The 25,156-nt window shown below is 42.0% G+C and overlaps 1 protein-coding gene across 1 annotated transcript in view; it reads left to right on the top strand.

Moving 5' to 3' along the window:
* The first annotated feature begins 2,203 nt into the window (after nucleotides 1-2,203).
* The window catches only part of LOC103181292 (alpha-1,3-mannosyl-glycoprotein 4-beta-N-acetylglucosaminyltransferase B), a 94,979-nt gene continuing 72,026 nt past the window's right edge, over nucleotides 2,204-25,156 (top strand). The window contains exon 1 of the mRNA XM_007897658.2: nucleotides 2,204-2,491. Within this exon, the coding sequence (XP_007895849.1) occupies nucleotides 2,401-2,491 (91 nt within the window). The 5' untranslated portion in view covers nucleotides 2,204-2,400. The remainder of the gene's footprint in view (nucleotides 2,492-25,156) is intronic.

Here is a 25,156-nt window from a genome sequence, read left to right as displayed (position 1 = left end):
TGTTTCTTTAGTCCACATGCCCAATAATAATCCCTCCAAGACAAACAATGTTTGTGGGACTGTTCAACTGTTCAAACATTTTCAATGTTTGTGACTGTTTGTGGGACACTGCTGTGCGCAATTGGTTGCCGCGATTCGTCCGCAAATATACGGTCAATTCACTTTACAGTCTATTCTGCGAAGCGTTCTGAGAAGTCGAGAATAAATAATATATATTAGTGCTAGTTTGATGACAATTTTAAGTAAATACAGTGCTTGTTTCACCAGTTACAGATGTTGAACTGCACAGGATGTACCGCTAGGTGGCTCTTCAACATTTTCTCTTCACTCACTCAGTAAATATACTGTATGTACCGCAACAAATCCACAGGACATGTTGCTTTAGGAATGCAGATACACCGCAATACTGTATTATTCCTAACGACGCAGACTGTTCTGGTTATTTGCATCGAAAATCTAAGCACAGTTGACAGTAAAACAAGCCACCAGGGACCAGCGAGGAGAGTCAAGAGGCAATGAGCCCAAGTGTGGAGTAAAGTTGAAATGGGGGGGCAGAGAAAGTTACTCTCTGGACACAGCCTTTCTGTGCGAACCAGACAGACAGCAACAGGCACACACAGCAGCACAGGGGAGAGAGAAAGACACACAGTCACAGCAGTTACAACAGAGCAATACTAGAGAGAGAGACACACATATACACACACAGCAAGTATAACAGAGCAATATTAGAGAGAGACACAGCAAATATAACAGAGCAATATTAGAGAAAGAGACACACAGCAATTATAACAGAGCAATATTAGAGAGAGACACAGCAATTATAACAGAGCAATATTAGAGAGAGACACAGCAATTATAACAGAGCAATATTAGAGAGAGAGACAGCAATTATAACAGAGCAATATTAGAGAGAGACACAGCAATTATAACAGAGCAATATTAGAGAGAGAAAGAGACACACAGCAATTATAACAGCAATAGTAGAGAGAGAGGGACAAACACTCACACACAGCACTCAAAGCAGAGCAATACTGGAGAGAGAGACACACACACAAATAGAGCAACAGGGACATATGCACACTCACTCACTCACACACACACACACACTTAAAAGCCACAGAAACACACACCTGCACATACTGAGAACAATCCACACACACACACACACACACACACATAGTGATAGAGCCATCCAGATACACACCAACACACACACAGATACTCATTGAGAAACCAAGAGATAAAGTCATAAAGCAATCTGGACACACACACACACACACACACACTGGAGCACAGGAGGTACACCTGCAAGAAACAACACCCCAAGAGAGTTGGAGAAGCAGACACAAGTGGAAGAGAGAGGGAGACACACACACACACACACACATATACACACACACACACACACACATACATGCAGACCACATCCACACAGGCAAAATACCAGAGAAACACAGACAGACGCATGGATGGATCCAGAGGGAGTTGTGAGCAAAACCCCCTGAAAGAGATTTGAGATCAGGTTAAGCATTGCATAATGTTTAAGTGCACAACAGATCTCGAAAGAGAGAGACAGAGAGACAGAGAGAGAGGGAGAGGGATGGATGGATGGATGGGATGGATGGATAGAGCTGACAGCAGGAGGAAGTGTGGAAAGTGAAAGAAAGGGCGGAGTCTGTAACGTGCAATGCGAGAGAGAGAGGAGAGAAAGAGAAAGGAGAGAAAGAGGAAGCAACTGCAGTCGGTGCCTGAGAGCTGAAGCTCTCGCATGTACCCAAGGCTGAGAGAGGGGGGGGGGGGAGTCAAACTGATCTGAAGGCTGTGTCAGAAAAGAGCAACCAACAGAGATAGCCAGAGAGGGACTGAGGGTGGTGGGGGGGGGGGGGGGGAGGGGGGAAGAGTTTAAACAAGAGAAGTGCTGCTGGGGTGTGAAGGTGGGACCACCTGTAGAGGAGGAGGAGAAGGAGGAGGAGGAGGAGGAGAAAAAGGGGGTTGGATGTGATGTTGGTGAGCAGCAACCAGGTGCACAGCGACTTGACTTCAGGGAGCAACTGTTAGAGGAGACCGAAGGTGAACAGCGGACTTGGCGTCTTTGCGTGTCTGAGAGGCAGCACTGATCTACCTGGACATCCCCAGAGCATCCCACCAGCCCAGCCTGGCTCATCGTCAGGAGCCCCGAAAGGGCGGACCGGTCACTTGGGGGGGCGGGCGGGCGGGGGGGGAAGAAGGCAGGGAATTCTTCCGCTCCCGTTGAGCCCGCAAGCCAAAGCCCTTAACGGGTCGGGTGGTCCTAGCTGGGCAAGCAGCGGTCAAAGCTTGCCAGACAGCGGAGTGGTCCGCCCAGCCCGTGCCCAGCAGCGCCCGCTATCGCTGGATGAGGATCTCGTGAGATGTCATGAAATGAGGCTCCGGATTGCAAATGTTCTAACACTTCTCGTCTTGGGTGCCTTTCTCTCTCTGTCGCTGTACGTTTCCTGGCTCAATTTCAAAGGTGAGGTTCACTTCTTACACGTTCTCTTTCCTTGAACGGCAGAGGCTCGGTCGATGGGTGTGTTGAAGGCTGGTGTGTCCAGTCAACCAAAGGCTCAAATTCGCACCAGTCGGTCCTGTCACCTGCTCGCAAAGTAATTAACAATAATAATCCTTGCATTTGATAAAGTGCCTTATCACATTGTCAAGACATCTCAAAGCGCTTCACAGGATATACTGTAAAGTGGAGTAACTGTGTGTGTTTTGTGGGCAAAAATAGTTATCGATTGCGCCCAAAAGATGACCAATTGAGGTTATATTATCTATTTATAAAATGGTATGGTGTTAACTAACGTGGCTCATCTGAACAGAGCGGTTGTTTTTGAAAGGCTTGCTACGTGTGTAAGGTTCTATGCTGCACATGGTCTACGCTGACACTCCAGTGCAGTCCTGGGGTCGCCTTGCATTGTCAGAGGTGTTGTCCTTACAAAGCATCCCTTCTGCCTATACAGGTGGATGTTAATCATCCAACGGCACTATTCAAAAAGAGAAGGGAGTTTCCCCTGGTGTTCTGGCCAGCAATCCCCCAAATAAAATTGGCCATTCACTTCATGACTGTTTGTTTGACATCGCTGTGTGTAAATTGCCCTCAGCATTCTCCTACAAAATACAGTTATGACACTTTACAGTTGAATCCTATGAAGAGCTTTGAGACATCCTCCCAATGTGAAAGATGCTATATCAAATCCAATGAATATTCTTATGGGAGGTGGGTGAGAATGCAGCAGTTATGCTTGGGTGGTAAGTATGCATATGACCTTAAATTGTAGTGAAAAGCAATTGTTACATATGAAAACAAGCCAGTTAATTTATTGTATTATAACATCGAAAAACTGAAAGCAGTTTGTGTTACAGAAATAATTATCTGATTTTCTCCTACCTCTCCCTCTCTGCCCAATAGCTATAGTATGTTTATAATAGCCTATTTATAAAATAGAGGTCAGTTTTTTTAATTGAAAAGGATGTAGGTTTTTGAAGAATTTGTTTGTACAGCATTTACTAGAATACAAGAGGAGTGATATTAACTCAACTATATAAGATAATCATTTCTGTGATCTAGCCTCCGGAAGGCGGGTAATAATAATAATAATCCTTGCATTTAGTATAGCGCTTTTCACGTCGGGAGGATGTGAAACTTCCAGAAGCCTGACACCACTTTGCAGTGATACACCCTCGGCAAAACCCCCGGCCAATTGTGTCATTCAGATCATTGCTTCCTCCCTGCCATTGACAGTCCTGCCGGCTCACGCTCTGTTTATTGGTTGGTCTAGGTCAAGCCCCCAAGTTGGAAATGAGTCACTTTGGCTCAAGCTTTGCTCCCACAGAAGCAGGTCACCACAAGCAGGACAATTGCAAAACCAGACAGAGCTGGAATTGCACAGATCAATCGATCAGCAAGTGAAATGGAAGATAATTCTAAAGATAGGGCTGGAGAAGGGGAGAAGACGTGATGCAGCGGGACAAGTAAAACTATTGCAAGAACATTAAAACAATCAGAAATAAAAAATATATACATTACCTTGAAGTTTTATGCCTATAGAACATACTGCTTTGATTTTCTATTATTAAACAGCAAATCCCGATCATGTTTTGAATGAAACATTCTTTGAAGTGTTAATAACCCTTGTGTTTGCCTTATCACAGTGTCAAAATAACTTAAAGTGCTTTACCTTAATAATAATCCTTGCATTTGATATAGCACTTTTCACGTCTTCTAGATGTCTCAAAGCACTTCACAGAATATGCTGTAAGGTGAATTGACTGTATATTTGTGGGCGAACGCGGCAGCCAATTGCGCACAGCAATGTCCCACAAACAGTCGTAGATTGAAAATGACCAATTTTATTATTGTTTTGTTTTTTTGAGGGATTATTATTAGGCGTGTGGAGTAAGGAAACTTGCCCAAGGTTTCGCCCTCTGCCTGGAATTGAACTCAGGTCTCTAGCTTGCAAAGCGAGTGCTCTAACCACTGAGCTACAGGACTGCACGGGTAGGGTCTCTTTGGAGCTGAACTGGTTCCAAGGTGACATGTTTGGCAACAGAATGTTGGAATCAAGCCATCCCTCCGTTACGTTCTTGGTAATCCGGTTTCTGAGCCTGGCGGATCCACAGTATTCTAGGGCATTGCTAATGACACCATAGTCAGCCTGGTTCAGTATCAGGAAAGGGAAGACTAGTGACCGTGGCAGGGAACCCTCCCACTCAGCTCCTGTTAACCAAGCAAGCCAAAGCCCCAATGGGTAGGTTGGACCTAGCTGGACAAGCATGAAATTCGTGATATCAATGGGAAAGCTATGCAGCTTTAGGTGGTTAGACTCCAGCAATGCACACTCTGGTGTCCCTAATTCTTTACTCTTGCCAACCTCCACCTACTACTTTCCGGAATTAGGTAAGCAGGATGCATCCCTCCAGGGAGAGAGTGCGCATTCATTCCAACAATTTATCTCTGGGATTTTTAGTGTAAGTGGGATATATGGAATTCTCAGCTTGGTTTGGATACTCCTGAGCATAGTGATTGGTTTCTGATGTGTTAGACACCTGTCTGAACAAAAAAAATCTTTGCGTTTCATATAGAGCCTTTCATGTAGGAGGATGTCTCGATATCCTCCTTCACTTGATATACCGTAGAGTGCAATACTTCAGCCATGAAGTGAGAACCAATTTTATTTGGGGACTGTTGGCCAGTATACCGGGAGAAACTCCCTTTTCCTTTCAAATAATTCCATGGGATCTTTAACATCCACCAGGCAGGCAGGGAGGCAGGCAGACAGGACATGTATGTATGTATGTGTGTGTGTGTGTGTGTGTGTGTGTGTGTCTGTATGCTTTCAGATATGTACGTACAAATGCTTTCAGATATGTCAAAGCAGTAGAACAAGATGGAACAGGTTCAGAGTTGTGTAGAGAAATTTCAAATCAAACACCAACAACTATTTCTTCACACAGAGGATAATTAAAGACTGGAATGTGTTACCATGAAAGATGGTCGAGATCAGCATCTGTTTAAGAAATGGCATAACGCTGTGATTAAAAGTGTATTCTGAAAGTGTGAGATCTGAAGGACCTTCTTCATCCAAAACTGATTTATGATCTTAATTGTTAAAGACACAAAACAATTGCATTTTCTGCCCTTATGATAATCACATCATGATCTCAGAGGGGAAGGTGATGAGCGTGGGAATAAAGGTCAGTTGACTTCAGATCCCCAGTTGTCATAATCAAGCTATATCGTGCTCTGGTCAGTCTGTGCCCAGATTACCATGTACAGTTCTAGTCGCTGCAACATAAGGCTACTGAGGTCCTAGAGGCAGTTTCAGCGAGCAATGAGGATGATTCCCAGTGTTAGAGGGATGAACTATGAGCAACGAGTAGTTAAGCTAGGGCTCTTCAGTTTTGAAAGATGTCTCAGAGGGGATCCTACACACAATTTTATAAACGTTTTCAAATAAGATTGAAAAATTAAACCCAGTACAATACTTTAGGGTGCACCAGACAACAAGTTTTTTTTTACCCAGAAGATAATTAATGACTGGAACAGATTGTCAGGTAGGGTGGTAACGGCTAGGACACCGGATTCATTTAAGAAGCAGCTTAATACAGTGATGGTAAAATGATAGGATGGGCATTCTGGATGGATGAGATCAAATAGGCTGAAGGACTTCCTTCATCCAAATTGATCTTGGGATATGATTTCTTGCATTTCAGATGAGAGTTTCAGGTGAACAAAGGTGAATCCCAAGTAAGATAACATGAATATCGCAACAATCAGAGACATTGGTTGAAATCAGCTGAGATAAATTCCGTGAATGGGCGGATAAGCGCAACAACAACAACAAAATTACATTTGTATAGTGCCTTTCATGTCGGGAGGAGGCCCCAAAGCGCTGGACAGACAGAGTTACAGACCCGAGCTGGGGGTCGGGGCGCAGGAGAGTGGAGGGCAGGGGTGGAAGCAAGAAGATTGAAAATACGGTTGAAGAGGACGGTCTTGAGGTGAGCCTTGAAGGTGGTGAAGGAGGGGGTGAGACAGAGGGACTATGGGATGGAGTTCCAGAGGGTGGGTGCAGATAGGCGGAAAGCCTGCCTGCCAATAGTAGGGCGAGCAAGGCGGGGGACGTGAAGCTGGCCGGAGCCTGCTGAGCGGAGGGAGTGAACAGGGTGGTAGGGGGTTAGGAGGTTGGGGAGGTAGGGGGGGAGCAAGACCGTGGAGGGCTTTGAAGGTGTGTACCAGGATCTTGAACTGTACTCTCTGTGTGATCGGAAGCCAGTGGAGTTGGGTAAGGATGCGATTAATAGGGTCGCGAAGCCTGGTGCGGGAGAGGACACGGGCTGCAGAGTTTTGGATGATCTGCAGCCTATGGAGGGAGGAGTTGGGTGCAGTGCAGTGCCAAATATAGCAGAGAGTTCATCTTGGAAAATAACAACAACAACAACAAGATTACATTTGTATAGCACCTTTCACATCAGGAGGACGTCCCAAGGCGCTGGACAGTGTACAGCATTTCAGACCCAAGCTGGGGTCAGGGAGGGAGAAGGGAGGGGAAGGGGGTGACCAATGGCATAGTCAAAGAGGAGAGTTTTGAGGTGGGACTTGAAGGAGGCTAAAGAGGGGGTGAGGCGGAGTGATTGGGGGGATAGAGTTCCAGAGTTTGGGGGCAGAGTGGATGAAGGCTCTCCCGCCAATGATGGGGCTGGTGGGTTGGGAGACTTGGAGCAGGCTGGAGCCGGCTGAGGGGAGGGAGCGGAAGGGTTGGTAGGGGTTTAGGAGGCCACAGTGATAGGGTCGAGCGAGGCCATGGAGGGCTTTGTAGGTGAGAACCAGGATTTTGAACAGGATCCTCTGAAGGATAGGGAGTCAATGGAGTCGGGCGAGAATGAGGTCACAGAGTTTGGTGCGGGAGAGGACACGGGCTGCAGAGTTCTGGATTATCTGCAAATCTAGGACCTCCTTTTAACAAAGGTTTGAGATACATTTTTCATTAGATCTGGAGATTGTGTTTAAGGAGGAGGTACTTCTCTTAGGTTGGTGGATGAAACCTAGTATTACAGCCAGCCAAGATACTGTTTCAATATTTTCCTGCAGAACTTGGACTTTCAGTAAGATTTGTGCCTCATCCAAAGCATAATTCAAATCTAGAATGCATTAAATAATGTCGGGCAAATTAGTTTGAGATGTGGATTGTTTCCAGGAAATCAACTACCGAATAATTCAGAACCAAAGTTCAAAAGGAAAGTGTTTGGTGAATACGAAGAAACCAGGAAATAAAATACTTTATTGGAGGTTAGGTGTGGCTATGTTTTATACAAACAGTACAAGACATTGATGCACAAGTCTCAAATTAAATGTATCACACAATAGTACAATTGGACAGAAAAGGGTTTGTTTGCCTCTGTACTTGTGTGATTGCAGTACTGCTGATTACCTTAATCATTCAACATTTAATAAATTCGTTTTAATTCAATTTGTGTTTGAATCTGCAAGAGACACTGTACGCTTCCAAGGAGTAGCTTGTCATTAGTCCCGATCTGGCGCATATACTGGCCTGAATTCATAGCCTTGGTAATGGAGCAGCTGGTGGTAGCATTCCAAAGATGAAGATGAAAAAACTGTTCCCAATGAAGGAAAGGGCAGAAGCATTCATAAAATAATTACATGAACCATCCTGTATTGTAACAATAGTGTGATCCTCTGCTGTCATGCTCTCCTTGGTCTTTGCATTCTTGTTCTTGCCTGGAAGTCATTTGTTCAATAACCCTTCTAAACAAAATATGCTAGAATGACTCACTCCATAGCATTCTTGCCTCTGAGTCATAACGATTGTGGGTTCAATGAAACATTAAGACTTTAAACATACAGCCCAGGTTGACATCTCCATTACAGTGCTTGGGGTAGCATTGTTGGAGGTGCTATCCTTTGAGACATTAACCAAGACCCCATCAGATGGATGTTCAGGTGGATGTTAAAATGGCGCTAAGGTACTCGAAAAGAAAAGGGAGTTCCTTCCAGTGTCCTGATCAATAATGCTCCCAGATAAAATTGGTTATCCACTTCATGGCTGTTTGTGTGTCAGATGTGCACAAATTGGTTGCCACATTTACCTACAAAATACACAGTCACTACTCTTCACAGCAAAATCTTGCGCAGCGCTTTGAGATGCCCTCCTGACGTCAGACGTTCTATGTAAAATACAAACATTATAAATGTACTTCCTTCCTGCAAAAAGCAGGTCTTCAAACAGGGTACACAACTGCTGCAAATGGATGTGTTAACAAATTGCAACACATATTACTAATAAAGCTGCTACTGATGTGCATAATTATTTTTAAAGAGATGAGATAATCATAGTGTTTTGCAAGGATTCCTGGCTCCATTAGTGCATTATAATCACTTATTAATAGTCTTTTTTTTGATACTGGTCTACATTTTTGCTAATAATCGCAAGCACACATATCTAAATGTCTACCTGCAAGTATCTGCCAAAACAAGAACACTCAATACTGTCGATGCTTATTAATTTGAATTTTCTAGCTGCGAGCCTACAAGGTAATTAAAAGACAAGTGACGGCTGGACTACACTCTGTTTTTCCTTTGTATATTTTAAGTGAAACATTTCTCGGCTAGAGTTTTATTGAAACAAGTGTTGGCACTATCGTGAATTGGGATACATTAAGCTCACATGACTAAACTTCTATTTCAGAGTCATGAGGAATTACTGCATTTAAACATATGTTTTTTCTTTGTTATACAGAATGCAGAGCAATAATTATCTTGGGCAATTGAAACGCCTCAAAGTTAAATATTTAACTCTGTTCTCGATTTTTCTGCTAGTTGCCCTGGGAATAAATTTGTAATGCAGTTCACTTGTTCTTCATCAATGTTGGAGGTTTCCATTGATACTTTTGTGACTGAACACGAGTGGGAAGGGAAGGCCGATCAAGGGAAACATCCTCTTTTTAAATGAAAAAAATCTACCACAGCAGGCTACTGCTCTGTCAGTGGATAGGATTCTGATAGGTAGATTGTAAATTTATTAGTACAGTAAAACTCACAAAAGTCTTCTGAATTATAATTATGAATTACATGATTATAAATCATATAATCGCCTAAATCATACATGTACCTGAGTCCCATTCAGTTTCCTATCAAAACCACTTAGATTTCTTTGCACTAGTTGTACTTATCACCTCCTAACTCCTAACGTCTCTATCCTACCCTTCAGTACTCCCACATTTACTGGCTGCATTGATTCACGGGGAAATAACATCCTGACTGGTTGATGCCATGCTCACTTACCACATTGAATTACCGGCTGCATGGATTGCGGGAAACACAGTCTTGATCCGTTGAGGTATGCACAGGAGAACTTAATTTCCCGCAATTCAATGTAATTCCAACACTTACATTGAATCTCGGGAAATGATTTCTTTACCAGTCACTGCAGGCACTGCAATTAAGAACTGCAAACTACTGCATGTGCACTTACTGTCTGCATTGAATTACGCATGCGCAAGGTAGACTATTGATTATATCAGACGTTATACGACTTATTCAACGCAGACTTCATATAAGTCATAAATACCAAGGAATGGAGGGATTTAAACACTAGAGTGAGGATCAGTTCTGTGACAGGGAGCAAGTGGAGTTTGGCAAGGACTGTAGTAACCGGGAGTAATTAAATAATACAGTCACAGGTTTATTAATTCTAGGAAATGAGAAACAACTTTTGTAAAGCTTCTCATGACAATTGGTGGAACAAGGGCACATAGGTAACATAAATAATGCTGTTGTCATAGGGGATACAACAGTGAGAGGTATAGACCGATGGTTTTGTAACAGAAGACAGGAGTCAAGGATGGTATGTTGCCTCCCCGGTGCAACAGTCTTAGACATCGCAGAAAGGGTGGATAAAAGTTTTCAGGGGGAAGGAGAACATCCAGAAGTGGTGGTCCAGGTGGGGATCCATGATATTGGTAAAAAAANGGGCTGAGACTCTACAGGGTCAATATCAAAAGCTGGGGAAGATACTAAAGAATCGAACATCCAAGGTGGCAATCTCTGAATTGCTCCCTGTGCCTCGAGCAAATAAGTACCAGAACGGCAGGATCAAGCATATGAATGCTTGGCTGGAGAAATGGTCCAGAAAAGAGGGCTTCAAGTTTCTGGATCATTGGAACCATTTCTGGGGCAGGTGGGACCTGTATCATATAGATGGGTTGCATCTAAACAGGGCTGGGGAGAATGTACTTGCAGACAGGCTATCTAATACTGTTGGGGAGGGTTTAAACTAGTTTTGAGGAGGGAAGGGAATGCAAAAAACGAAGAGCTAGAAAATGGAGAAATAAAACAGGGGGGAAGCACAGAACAGGTCAAGTCGGTCTTGGAATGCATGTGCCTAAATGCATGGAGTTTAGCAAACAAGATTGGTGAGCTGCAGGCTCAAGTGGTCAAAGGGGGGACACAATGCAGTAGTAGTAACAGAGACTTGGCTCAAGCAAGGACAGGAATGGGAGCTGAATATTCCTGGCTACAATGTATTCAGGAGAGATAGGGAAGAAAAAAAATGAGGGTGTGTGGCAATGTTAGTCAAAGATACGGTTATAGCCGTGGAAAGGGTCGAGGTGCTGGAGGGCCCCAAAACGGAATCTATCTGGTTAGAGTTAAGGAACAAAAAAGGAGCTGTTACGCTGATAGGGTTATACTATAGACCACCAAATAATGGGAAGCAAATAGATGAGCAGATCTACAAGCAGATCTCAGACAGATGCAAGGCCAATAGAGTCGTGATAATGGGGGACTTTAATTATCCCAACAAAGACTGGCAAAACAACAGCGCAAAGGGCAAGGAGGGGGAAATATTCCTAAAATGCATACAGGACAACTTTCTTGATCAGTACATTTCCAGCCCAACAAGGAAGGAACCAGTGCTAGATCTAGTTCTGGGGAATTAAGTAGGACAAGTAAAGCAGGTTTCAATGGGAGAGTATCTGGGTAATAGTGATCATAACATCATTAGATTCAAAGTGCATATGGAAAGAGACAAGGAACCATCTAAGGTAAAGATATTCAACTGGAAGAGGGCAAATTTCAGTGAGTTAAAAAGGGACCTAGCCAAGGTGGACTGGAAAGAAAGATTGGAAGTAAAACAACTAAAGAGCAGTGGGAAGTCTTCAAGGATGAGATAGCTCGGGGACAAAATACATACATTCCCACAAAAGGGAAAAGTAGGGCTTCCAAACCTCCGTGGATGATGAAGGTAATTGTATCTAAAATGAAGCAGAAAAAGAAAGCATATGACAAATGTCAAACCCAAGATACAGAAGACAACCAAATCGAATATAGGAAGTGCAGAAGAGATTTGAAAAAGAAAATAAGAGGGGCAAAAAGATTATACGAAAAAAGGTTAGCGGGTAACATTAAAGGGAATTCTAAAATATTTTACAAACATATCAAGGAAAAAAAGGTTAGTCAAAGGTAGGGTGGGGCCAATTAAGGACCAAGGGGAAAATCTTATTGTGGAGGCAGAGGGCATGGTTGATGTAGTGGAGTCCTGTAGCTCAGTGGTTAGAGCACTCGCTTTGCAAGTGAGAGACCTGAGTTCAATTCCAGGCAGGGCGAAACCTTGGGCAAGTTTCCTTACTCCACACGCCTAATAATAATCCCTCCAAAAAAACAAAACAATAATAAATTGGTCATTTTCAATCTACGACTGTTTGTGGGACATTGCTGTGCGCAATTGGCTGCCGCGTTCGCCCACAAATATACAGTCAATTCACTTTACAGTGTGTTCTGTGAAGCGCTTTGGGACGTCCTCCTGACGTGAAAAGCGCTATATCAAATGCAAGGATTATTATTATTATTATTATTATTATTATTATTATTATTATTATTATTATGTACTGAATGTGTACTTTGCATCTGTCTTCACAAAAGAAGTGGATGCACCAAATGCCGCAGTATCGGAGGAGAGGGTAGAAGAAATGGATAGGATAAGTATAAACAGAGGGGAAGTACTGAAAAGGTTGACTGCGCTGAAGGTAGATAAGTCGCCTGGTCCGGATGGAATGCAACCAAGGTTACTATGGGAGGCATAGGTACAAATAGGCTTTGGCTACAATTTTTCAATCTTCCTTGGACACAGGAGTGGTGCCAGAGGACTGGAGAGTGGTCAATGTGATTCCCCTGTACAAAAAGGGACAGAAGGACAAACCTGGGAACTGCAGGCCAGTCAGCCTAACATCAGTAGTGGGGAAACTCCTGGAGTCTATAATCCGGGACAGAATAAATCTTCACTTCGAAGAATATGGGTTAATTAGGGACAGCCAGGACGGATTTGTTAAATGCAAATCTTGTCTAACAAATCTAATAGAATTTTTCGATGAGGTAACGGAGAGGGTGGATAAAGGTAGTGCAGTTGATGTAGTTTATATGGACTTTCAAAAGGCATTTGACAAAGTACCGCATGAAAGACTTGTAAGAAAGATAGAAGCCCATGGTATAAAAGGGCTAGTGGCAGCATGGATCCAGAACTGGCTGGGAGACAGAAAGCAGAGAGTTGTGGTGAACGGCTGCTTTTCTGACTGGAGGGAAGTGTACAGTGGCGTCCCCGGGATCGGTATTAGGACCACTGCTCTTCTTAATATACATAAATTGTCTGGACTTGGGTATAGCAAGTACCATTTCCAAGTTTGCGGACGACACAAAGTTAGGTAGGGTGGTAAATAGTGAGAAGGATAGGAGCCAACTGCAGGAAGACATAGACAGAATGGTAAAATGGGCAGACACATGGCAGATGAGTTTCAATGTAGAGAAATGCGAAGTAATGCATTTTGGTAGAAGGAATGAGGGAAGGCAATACAGGCTGGTAATACAATCTTAAGGGGGTGAAAGAACAGAGAGACCTGAGGGTGCAGGTAAATGAATCCTTGAAGGTGGCAGGACAGGTAGATAAGCCTGTAAAAAGGGCAAATGGGATTCTAGGCTTTATAAATAGGGGCATAGAGTACAAGAGTCAGGAGGTTATGATTAACCTATATAAAATACTGGGTAGGCCTCAGTTAGAATACTGCACCCAGTTCTGGGCGCCACATTATAGGAAGGATGTTAAGGCATTTGAAAGGGTGCAGAGGAGATTTACAAGAATGGTACCAGGAATGAGGGACCTTGATTATGAGGAAAGGCTAGAGAGGCTGGGATTATTCTCATTGGAGCAGAGAAGGTTACAAGGAGACTTAATAGAGGTCTTCAAAATCATGAGGGGATTTGATAGGTTAGAAAGGGAAAAACTGTTTCCACTGGTGGGTATGTCGGTGACTCAAGGTCACAGTTCAGAATAGTATCTAAAAGAAGCAGAGGGGAAGTGAGAAGAAATTTTTTCATGCAGCGAGTTGTTCGAATCTGGAACGTATTATCTGAAAGGGTGGTGGAGGCCGATTTGATAACTACTTTTAAAAACGCGGCGGACGGATATTTGAGGAGGACGGGTTTGCAGGGTTATGGGGAAAGGGCTGGGGAGTGGGATTGACATTACATTGCTCTATTCAGAGTCGGCACAAACTCGATGGGCCGAATGGCCTCTTTTTGTGCTGTACGAATCTATGATTCTATTATTCTATGATAATCCAAACAGAGTAGCGGGGGAAACAATTTCTGTGATGCAGTATTGCAGTGTATCACTTTGATCTTACTGGACAGGATTTTCTTCCCAAATCAGAAGTTTATGATTGAATGATTCAAGGAGCTGTCATCGGACATTTTCTGTCAACTGACACCTGGGCAAGGAGCAATTTTCCATTAATGTTGGTTAAACATCTCCGTAGATTGAGTTTTTAACTACTCAAGCCCAGGATGCAATAGAACTGTGATTTATTCAGCCCAGAGCAGTTAAACTAGTTATGGATGTACATTTGCAGAAGAAAGTGGGTAATTATAGTTTAAAGCCTTGACAGATTTTGCTGATAGAAACTACATTTTTGACCCAACTTTCATTCTACAAACTATGTAAATCATATTTAACCCTGGTCAAGCCTGTCAAACTAAATGCCATCTCTGGGAAATCCACTCAGATGAGCAGATCTCTATAGTCTGACTTTAAAGTAATAATAATAACGCTTGCATTTGATAGAGCACCTTATTACATCTTTGAGATGTCTCAAAGGGCTTCACAGAATATAATATAAAATAAATTGACCGTATTTTTTATAGGCGAAACGCAGCAGCCAATTGCACACAACAGTGTCCCACAAACAGTCATGGATTGAAGTGACCATTTTTTTTGAAGCAATTATTACCCCCAGAAAAGTGATCCACCAATTGACTCACAACCAGGTTCCTACTTACTGCTAGGTAAACAGAGGTGTGTGGAGTAAGGAAACTTGCCCAACATTTAGTTCTGCTGGAAATTGAACCCAGGTATCTTGCTTGCAGTCAAGTTTTCTAACCACTGAGCTACAGGACTCCACAGTTAGTGGTATTAGAAGGGAGAAAAAGAATATGTTTCTGCCTGCCTTATATTGGTATAGGGATGAGTTAAAAACATATTTGTGCCAAACTTACAAAAAGGAGGTTTAATACTCTATTCCTTTTCCCTCTTGGGTTTCAGCAGTGAAGTCCTATAACATATTGGTTAGTGGACTTACCTCACAAATGAGAGGACCTGGGTTCGATTCCCAGGCAGGGCAAAACCTTGGGTGAGTTTCCTTACTCCACATGTCTCTGCTTATCCAACAGTAAGTAGGAACCCGGTTGTTAGTCGCTTTCTGGGGTAATAATCCTCCCAAAAAAACTTTTCAAAAATAATAATTTGGTCACTCAATCTACGACTGTTTGTTGGAAACTGCTGTATGCAATTGGCTGCCATGTTTCGCCACAAAATATACAGTCAATACACTTTACAATATATTCTGTGAAGCACTTTGTCACATCTCAACTATGTGATAAGGTGCTATATTAAATATAAGGATTATTATTATATAGCAGCTAAAAACAGTGTTGTTCTTTCTACAAAGATGTGCACTCAACATTAAAAAAATATTTTATTTCTAAATCTCTTCTGCTTTGCATATTCCAGTAAAATTGTTTTTTTTCAAGTTTGAAAAAAGGGCCATAAAGCCAGCCATCAGAATTTCTAATTCGGGTGAACTTGCATAAGTCATCTCATTGTAAGTGGTATATTCCACTAAGTCGTAGCTGCATCGTTTTCCTATGCAAATGTCTTTGATTTCTTAGCCACTTATCCGACTTGTAAAATCTGACTCATCACAAAGTCATCTCTTTGTTTGCATGGTGTTGCACTCTGCTCAAATGCATGTTGGATAATTGAGCGAAAAGCAGCAGCCAATTGCGCACAAACAGTCATGGATTGAGTGACCATCAGAGTGATGGGATGGTGGCGCAACTAATGGGTAATTGCATACTCCATATAATTACATGATGTCTGTCCAATCCTGACTTCATGCGATAATACGGAGTGCACTGTGTATAGTTTTTTTTATTCACATTCAACCAAACAGTTTAATCTACACACAGTAACAGGGCAAATTGGGAGCAACTTCAGATCTGTTTACTGTTTGCATCCATTGCATCACGCTTAACTCTTGTGTTGACCTTAAATAGAATTTAAGTGAATTGTGTTTCAAGAGTAGTATTACAAATCTGAAATCAAATCTCTTTCAGGAAATAACACCAGCCTTAAGAGCAATTTTTGCATTGTGCCTCGTCTGACCTTGTGCATATTAGAGAGTTGGGCTCCTTTTGTTCCCCCACCCATAGATCCAACAGAAGAGAGTGCTTCTCGCTTCTCTCTCCACATCCCCTCCCTCACCAACAAAGCTCATTTGTTGCAGAACAATGCAGCAGTTGGCCAAGGTGTCAGCACCCTATGAGGGGTGTGAAAGATCGATCAGAAGTTTTTCAAAGCCTTTTCTCAGAATCTGCTGTTTTGTAATTTTAGATTGACTGCAGGATATCACAGGTCTCATCTGAGTTTCTGGATCTTCATTTTGCAGAACAGAAACTGCAACTGCCAACCAAGCTTCTGGTTTGTGAATAAACTGATAAGGTCTGCACTCCAGTAAAGTGCTGCATTGACAGAGATGCACTCCTTTGGATGGGTCATTGAACCAAGGTCTGCGAGTTCAGTTGAAGGTTAAAGATAGCACAGAAGTACTTGAAAAGAAAAGGGAGTGTCTCTCGGTGTCCTGATCAACAATCCCCAAAAATAAAATTGGTCATTCGCTTCATGGCTGATTGTAGGACATTGCTGCATGCAAATTGGCTGCCGCATTCGCCCACAAATTACAGTCACCGCACGTTACAGTATATTCTGTGAAGTGCTTTGGGATCTCCTGCCAATGTGAAAGACACTATGCCAAATGCAAGCATAATTATTATAAATACACTTCCTTGCTGCAAAAGGCAGGTTGTCAAACAGGTACACAGCTGCTGCGAATGAGTTCCTCACAGTGTCATAAAAGTACAACACGTATTACTAACAATAAACCTGATTGTGTGCGTAGAACAATAGAAACATAGAAATTTACAGCACAGAAGTAGGCCATTCGGCCCATTGAGTCAGCACTGGCCCACAGAGCAAGGATATTGCTTCAATCCCAGTGCCCCACCTTATTCCCATATCCCTCCAAGCCCCTTTCTTTCATATGCCTGTCTACTTCCCTCATGAAACCCACATTGGACTCTGCCTCCATGATCCTACTTGTTGCATACCCAACAAATCTCTGGGTGAAAAAATTCTTTCATGTGCATGTTTTTTCTTTGTTAAAAATGGCATAGATTGTCATAGTCATAGTATTGTAAGGACTATGATTATTATTATCAGATATTCGAATCCAGCGAGTCTGTCCAGTTCACTGCTCAACAACTATGCTCAACCTCAGGAATTCACCAGCCCCACCCCTCCATCTCACATTCTCTCTCTGTGTCCTTAATTCCCACATAAAAACCTATCTTTGACCACATCTACAGTCACCTCCTTCCCCGTCCTCCCTTGATTGACGTTCAACCTCATTTTTATGAAGTGCTGCAAAATATTATCCTTATGTGAAGGTCACTAGATAAATGAAAGTTGTTGTTGCTCTCAAGCACCCTCTACACACTTTGATCTCTGGTGAAGCTTCTTTGATGACAACCATCCCACGTTTATATTTATTCAAGCACAGAAATCCTGTGGTGCTATGTTCCCTCATGGTATTAGATCTGGTCATTTCCTCAAATCTTCCCACTCAGCTGCATTGAGATTCTGTTTTTAAATAGGGAGTAAATTTCCCTGTATGCGAGGCCTAATTGGAGTTAACCAGAGAGAAAGTCAGAGCACATGATGTGGGCTTTCCCTCAGGGAGCGAGGGAGCAATTCCTTTTGACTATTCTCAATAATAATAATGATAATAATGACAGCAGAGCAGAAACCAGGTACAGATTGCTCTAGTGCAAGAGATGGTGTAGAAGTAAGCTGAGAAGTGTCTTAAAATGTGGAATTGAATGCTATGCATTTTGCCGTGGTGCACTTTTTAGCTCTTTGAGAAGTTCATAAGCACTTTAACAACAACAGCAACAATTACACTTATATAGCGTCCTTGTTTAAGTGATTCATTCAACCTGAAAGGCATTGTACAAGTGTACATTGTTGTTGGTAGTAATGAGCCTGGAAGTGTCTTAGCTTTGATACATGGCAAGTACTGAGTTAGATGAACTAACCACACCAGTTTCCTTGCCAGTAGTGGGAAGAATTAGCTGGAATTTTTCGACCTGATCACTATCTGATAATAATAATGCTTGAAATTGATATAGCACCTTTCACGTCGTGAGGGTGCCTTAAAATGCTTGACATGAAATATTGTAAAGTTTAGTGATTGAATGTTTTGTGGGCAAACTTTTTACCTTTTACTGGATGGATCTGTTGCTGCCTGTGGATCTATTAGACAAGGGAAAAATTGGACTTTACTGGGGGAAATGCTGCTACATTTACTAAAGACTGATGGGCTACTCTGCTCATTGCCTACCTTTAGTCAATTTATTGCTACGTGCTGTTAAGTAACTATAATGAGATTTCAAAGTATTGTATAAATTTAAATGTATAATTCGAGCACCAAAAACGCACGGCACGGTGTGACAAATTTTTATGGCTACGACTAGACTGTAAATTAATTCACTGGCTTACGAGAATCATTCTCGACCTTTGGGGAACATAGCAAAGCTTGAAATAAACCTGCCAAGTGTGGCTTTTGAACAACGGTACAAGAACCAGATTGTTCACATAGTTTATTTATCCAGCGTTATGGAAAGCATGCAGTGTAATGAAGACTGACAGCTACAGTTCTTATAGCAATTGTGCAATACAGGAGGTTACTTTTGACCCGCACAGTCTCTTTTATAACACAACAGACTGAACTCATTGCCGCTCTCCTCCCTAATGCGAATGCAGATTAAACCGAACAAGGGCTTGCCAGCTCGAAGGTCCGAGACTGCATTGAGCTTCTGCCTGCGATGCGGAGAGGAAGCACTGACAACAAGACCCTGTTGTGCTAGCTGGTGTGTCGTCAGTTCCCGTCCATTCTTTCTTTTGTGCAGTAATGTTATCATTTAAAATGCGCTTATATTGCGTGCATCCTGACCTGGTATCTCACATGCCAGATGATGATGTCACCTTTCACCCTTTCACACATATGACCATCACGTGTTGGATGTTAGTATCCTCACAGAGCTGGGAATCGAGCAAGATAAACCAGGTGAATTTGGAAGGTTTGTTCACTCTGAGCTGATTCTTTATTGGGGGGCTATCAAGGTAACTCAAGCAATCTTACAGATTACAAATTACAGATTACAAAAAGTACAGTTACAAATTAACAAACACCGGGTGGTAGACAAAACCAACTGATAAGGGTTATGTCCCAGGTTTTTTTTATGTAAGGAATACAATGAAACCATTATGGAGACCTCAGTCATTCATATATAAATATTGCATAATAATTATGCACCTCACTGTTAACCAGGTCATCATTCATATGTAAAGGGGGATTTTAAGGAAACAGCACTAAAGACCCTAACAATGTAAGAGGATAATAAATTATAATATTTTTTCATTTGCGCAGAATCTATTGCAAAATGTTCCAAAGTACTTCACAGGTAATTGGTATCAAGTGGAGTCACTGTGGATTTGTAGGCAAACGCAGCAGCCGATTTGCACCCAGCAATGTCCCACAAACAGCTACAAATTGAATGACCAATTAAATTTTGGGGGATTCTTGGCCAGGACACTGGGAGAGATTCCTTTCTCTCTTCATACAGTCATGTGGGATCTTTAACATCCACCTCAAAACGAAGATGGGACCTTGTTAGTGGTTGACCTTGGTCCGTCACACTTCAAGAAGTACCATGACTCTGACAAGATGGCACTCCCTGAGTCCCACATGGGAGTGTCAATTATTATAATGTCTAGAGAGATGTCCATATATAGTGCAGCCTCATTTTAACATGGGACTTGCGAGCCTTAAAATCCCAACCTGTATAATGGCGAGGTACAATATTGTGTTTGACTGAGAGTGGCCGCCACTCAAGGGAGTACGCCAGCCAGCTGCCATGCTTAAATTAACTGCCGACTTCCTGGTCAGCCGGTCACTGCAGTATCACTTCCTGATTTCTGCATCAAGTCAGAAGTGGTGTTGGTGGGCACCTGTTGATCCAGAGGTTGGGCACTCTTTTTGTACTAGTAGTTAAAATGATCGGCCTCCGGGTCATTATGACACTTCTGGTTTCCACATGTGCAGCAAAGTAGTAAGTGACATCAACACGTGCTAATGCATTCAAAGTCTGTAATTTTTAGCACAAAAAGCTATTCAGTGTGCAGGAGGCGAACAGACTGGTTCCACACATGCACAGTGCTAGTGTATTATTAGCAAATTTGCACCATTGGGTCCTGCATTATAACAGGTAGCAGATGGATCGACTGGTCTGGAGGTAGGTTCCTGCCTAAGCAGAGTTTGAGTTTGCTGGAGGACTGATGTCTCTTGTGACTGTTCTGTTTCGAACAGTTTAGTTTATTCAAACGTTGTTGGTGTTCGAGTTAAAAAATTAAAGAATGGCTGGTTATTACCCACGCGCTTCCACCACACCAATTTTTCCTACAACACACAATGATACTGCAGTACGTTTATGCTTCAATGCTAAAGATGGCTACAAGTAGACCAGATGGATATTTGATAACAAACCTTTTTTTTATCAGAAATTATTGGGCAAGGTTATATAAAAAGTGATTGTAATTTAGAATGCTCCGAAACAGATATACCCAGCAGATGATGTTTAATCTTTCTTTCAATGGTTTCACCATAATAAAGTGGCTTTAGGTAGTCCTGACAGGGGAAACGTGGATAGGTTTAAAGCATTGAAAACAACTATGACAGCTTAAAATATATCTCAGTGCTGCAAGTGAAGGTCTGAAATTCTTCTGCGTAATCACAGGGTTAAAAAAATCCAAAGCACACCAATTGTTGCAACCTTTTTCAAATGTAGTGGAACTCAACACCTCCACACTCCCACCCAGTAGCTCTGAGCAACAGTTGAGACAACTACACGTAACTGAAATTCATGTCGGCATAACTGATCTATAACTATTTGCAACTACTGTCACGAATACTATATCTTCACCTCTGTTATAGCATTAACCTTACATTTACTGTAACATTGTACAGTGGTGCTCCTTTCATTCCGCACATACACGTCAAACAGATGAACATTAAGATCACAAAAATAATATTTATTGTAAAATATGCCAATTATTTTTGGCTCTGAAACAAATACCATTGCTGATAGCTATTATGTTACCTTTCTGCTTTAATACAAACAAAGCAACATTCTCCCATTTCACATGAGAACAAAACAACAACAACGTGCATTTATATAGCGACCCTCAAGGCTCAGATAAATAAGGCCTTTGGCCCATTTCAGAATACCCCAAATAACCTGTTCCAGTTATTAATTACCTTCTAGGTAGAGAAATATTTTCTGGCGTCCGTTTTGAAATTGCAGATAGTAATCCTGACGGAGCCCGATGAGCGGAGGGAGCGAGCAGGTTGGTAGCGGGTTAGGAGGTTACAGAGGTAGGGGGCAGCAAGACCATGGGGGGCTTTGAAGGTGAGGACCAGGATCTTGAACTGTATCCTCTGTGTGATGGGAAGCCAGTGGAGTCGGGCGAGGATGGAGGTGATTATTTTCAGTGAAGATAAAAATAAAAAATGTTATTTTTTTCATTGGCCTTTCTTGAAAAAAAATTCCACCTGGGTCTAGATTTACTCTGTTAAAGTAACATTTAGAGCATCCAGAATTTGGCAAATTGTTGAATTTAGTCTTAACCTTGAAACCCATTATCTATCATTTTTAAAATGTTCTAAAACACTGCTTGACTGCAAGCAAGAATAATTTATTCCAACATTGTGCAACTCTTTGACAAGGTCCCATTTTGCACTCAATTTTGGTAACCAAGCTCCAGAATGACAAATTGTTGGAGGCTGTTCAGAGAAGAGAAGGATGATTCTCCTTCTATAGTGTAGTGGTTTGCACGCTCGCCTCGCAAGCGAGAGGACCTGGGTTTGATTCCTGGGCAGGGTGAAACCTTAGGAAAGTTTCCTTACTCCACACTCCTCTGTTTACCTCGCAGTAAGTAGGAACCCGGTTGTTAGTTGATTGGCGGGGGTAATAATCCCTCCAAAAAAAAAGTTGTCACTCAATCCACAACTGTTTATGCAAGATTTATTATTATGGGATTTAGCAATCAGCATAGAAATGTCCGTCATAGTGGAGAAGTTGGGAAAGAAGACAGAGGGGTGGGGGCTCTGTGAGATTAGAAAAGATGATATTTGAAAATGTAACTTAACAGATGGACTAGCACTTATCTATGTTCCTATATTAACCAATGACCCTTCTGCAAGAAATCTGTATCCAACAACAACAGCAGCAAATTGCATTTAAAGAGCGCCTTTCATGTCGGGAGGGCATCCCATGTTTGAGGCGGAGTTCTTGTCCTATCTTTTAAAGCCCTACGCAGTCTCCATGTACTCAGTGGCAAAAGAAACAGAGGGGAGATGATGGGAAAAATTTTTACCCTGAGAATTGTTACGGTCTGGAATGCAGTGCCTGAAAGGGTGGTGGAAGCAGATTCAATTCTAACTTTTAAAAGGGAATTGGATATTTACTTGAAAAGAAAAGAATTGCAAGGCTATGCGAAAAGAGCGAGGGAGTGTTGACTAATTGGACAGTTCCATCAAAGAACAGGCACAGGCACGATGGGTTGAATAGTCTCCTTCTGTACTATAAGACTCTTTGATTCTACTAATAAAAGCCCCAACCCTTCCCGATTTATAAATGTTTAAAAAATTGTTAAAAATAAACCACCAAAAATCTAATTAATAAAATCAGAAGCCCTAATTGTATGATGAATACAATACAATGCAATGTACATTTATACAGTGCCTCTCACGGAAGGAGGATGTTCCAAAGTGCTTTGCACAGTTAGATTTACATCTAAATTACATTTACAAGCTGTTGGTGGACGGATAGGGAGGGAGTGGGAGTGGGATGAAGCTGAAGAATAAGAATGCTGTAAACAAAAGGCAAAGTATTGCAGATGTTGAAATTCTGGTATAGACACAGAAGTTGCTGGGAACACACAGCAGGTCAGACAGCATCCATGAAGAGAGGAAAATTAGTTAACATTTCAGATCTATGACCAATCGTAAGAACTAGGGGATGTTGGAAGGGGGAAGATTATAAGGACAAGCAGAGAAGTGAGCAGGGAAAGAATGATACAGGAAACATTTTTAGATGGAGGACAGAAGATGATGGGCTTAGAGGTATTGATGGTGCAAGAGGCTTTTGTCTTGCACCATCTGACAGCATCGAACAGAGCAGCTGATTTCACAATGATGTCCTTTTTCCAAACAACAACATTACATTTGTATTGCACCTTTCATGTCGAGAGGACGTCCCAAGGTGCTGTGGCGTAGTCCGGTCAAGCTTAGGGCAAAGGAATAAATTATATTGAAATGCATTGACTTGTCACTTTAAGTGACACCTCATCACCCAACAAAAAGCGGGTTTGCTGTGTGATTTTTTTTCATGAAGAGAATGGTCCTTTGAATCCCTGGTTGAATCATACGAGCTAGCATTTGGCTTCCAGAAGGTGATACTGATGCAGGAAGAATCACAAGTTTAATGGTATGAATGTATACTGTTAATATGCGGTTTAGGAGAAAGACTTTCCTCTCCTGGTGAAGGAGAAGGGAGCAGAAAAATGAAAATAGAAACTGCTGTCACAAGCCACAAGTAGACTGGCAACGATCCAGTTTTATAATCTATCGTCTTCTCTTTCTTGGCTGTTACACTTTTTTAACCCACTTCCTTTGCAGCTTCAATAGATAATGTCATCATTCAGGAACATTCTGACCCACCACCGTTTTTATAGCTTACAAACAGTTGAGCTAGGATCTGGTTCACTCGCCCATTTTAAATGGAGCTACTGTGCATTAAGGCTTCTTTTGTCAAAGGTTTCAGGTGTTTATATATCAGTTTGTACAATTTTAAAGACAGATCTGTAGTTGCAATATCCACAGTTGCTGCAAATTTGTTTGCATATTTCCTGTGTGGTTATATTTAAAATTCAAAACTTTCATATGAACGATATTCTTAATGCCAGATAGGAGCCTCACTTGTTTCCATGCAGTCTGACTCAATGTATTAATTCATTCTTCCTCTCCAAAAGTTCCCTTTTTGTTTTCTCTCTGTGTCTCTTTTCTTGTGAAAATAGTGACTCATACTGAGGTAGGTAAAGATCAGTGACACTGGTGGATGAACTAAGGAATGAAAGATGACATTTATTGGGAGTGTAATAAATATTGCCCCTTTAATGTTCTGCCCTCTGCAATGATAAGCTAATTGAGTTTTTTTTAAATCTACTTAACTTGATATGTGTATGAAAGGAGTCAGATAAAATGGTCCTGTGTAGACCAAAGAGAGTAACTAAAGACAAAATTCTCCCTTCCTGAGTTCACGGGGGAGAATGCAACTCCTTAAATAGTGAAGAATAAGGAGACTAAAACCCCACAACCTATTGGGCAGTTTCTGTAAACCCTAATATTACACCGTCTTCTTCAATAAGGATAGTCTCATTCTGGGTGTCCAGTCTCAAACATGAAGAATAGTTCTTAGGCAAGATGTCACAAGCTGAAAGAGATCAGGTGTGTTAGTTGAGTCATTGCTCACTATCCCAAAACAGCGTGAGGCAGCAAAACACAAGGTAGATGGGATCCTGGGCTATATCAGTTGTTACATTTATTGAGTTTAGATCTCCAGACATCATACCCAGGCTGTACAGTGTTCTGATCAGACCATGCCTTGAATACTGCAATGAAAAGTTATTCAGTGTCATCTGGTTAGACCAGTATCCCAACATTCTGGGGTCCCCAAGCCTTGGCTCTTGCTAATCTGCACCTAAAACTTTGTGGAATTAGGTCAGCAGGATGTGTCCTCCAGCGAGAGAGTGCGCATTCCATTACAAGACTATCTCTGGAATTTCCATGTGTAGGTGGGAATGCATGCAATTCTCAGTTTGGTGTTGATACTCTT

The sequence above is a fragment of the Callorhinchus milii genome, unplaced genomic scaffold (assembly GCF_018977255.1).
Source record: "Callorhinchus milii isolate IMCB2004 unplaced genomic scaffold, IMCB_Cmil_1.0 Scaffold1, whole genome shotgun sequence".
NCBI lineage: Eukaryota > Metazoa > Chordata > Chondrichthyes > Chimaeriformes > Callorhinchidae > Callorhinchus > Callorhinchus milii.
The sequence above is the reverse complement of the archived record's forward strand: the minus strand, read 5'-3'. Positions and strand labels throughout refer to the sequence as shown.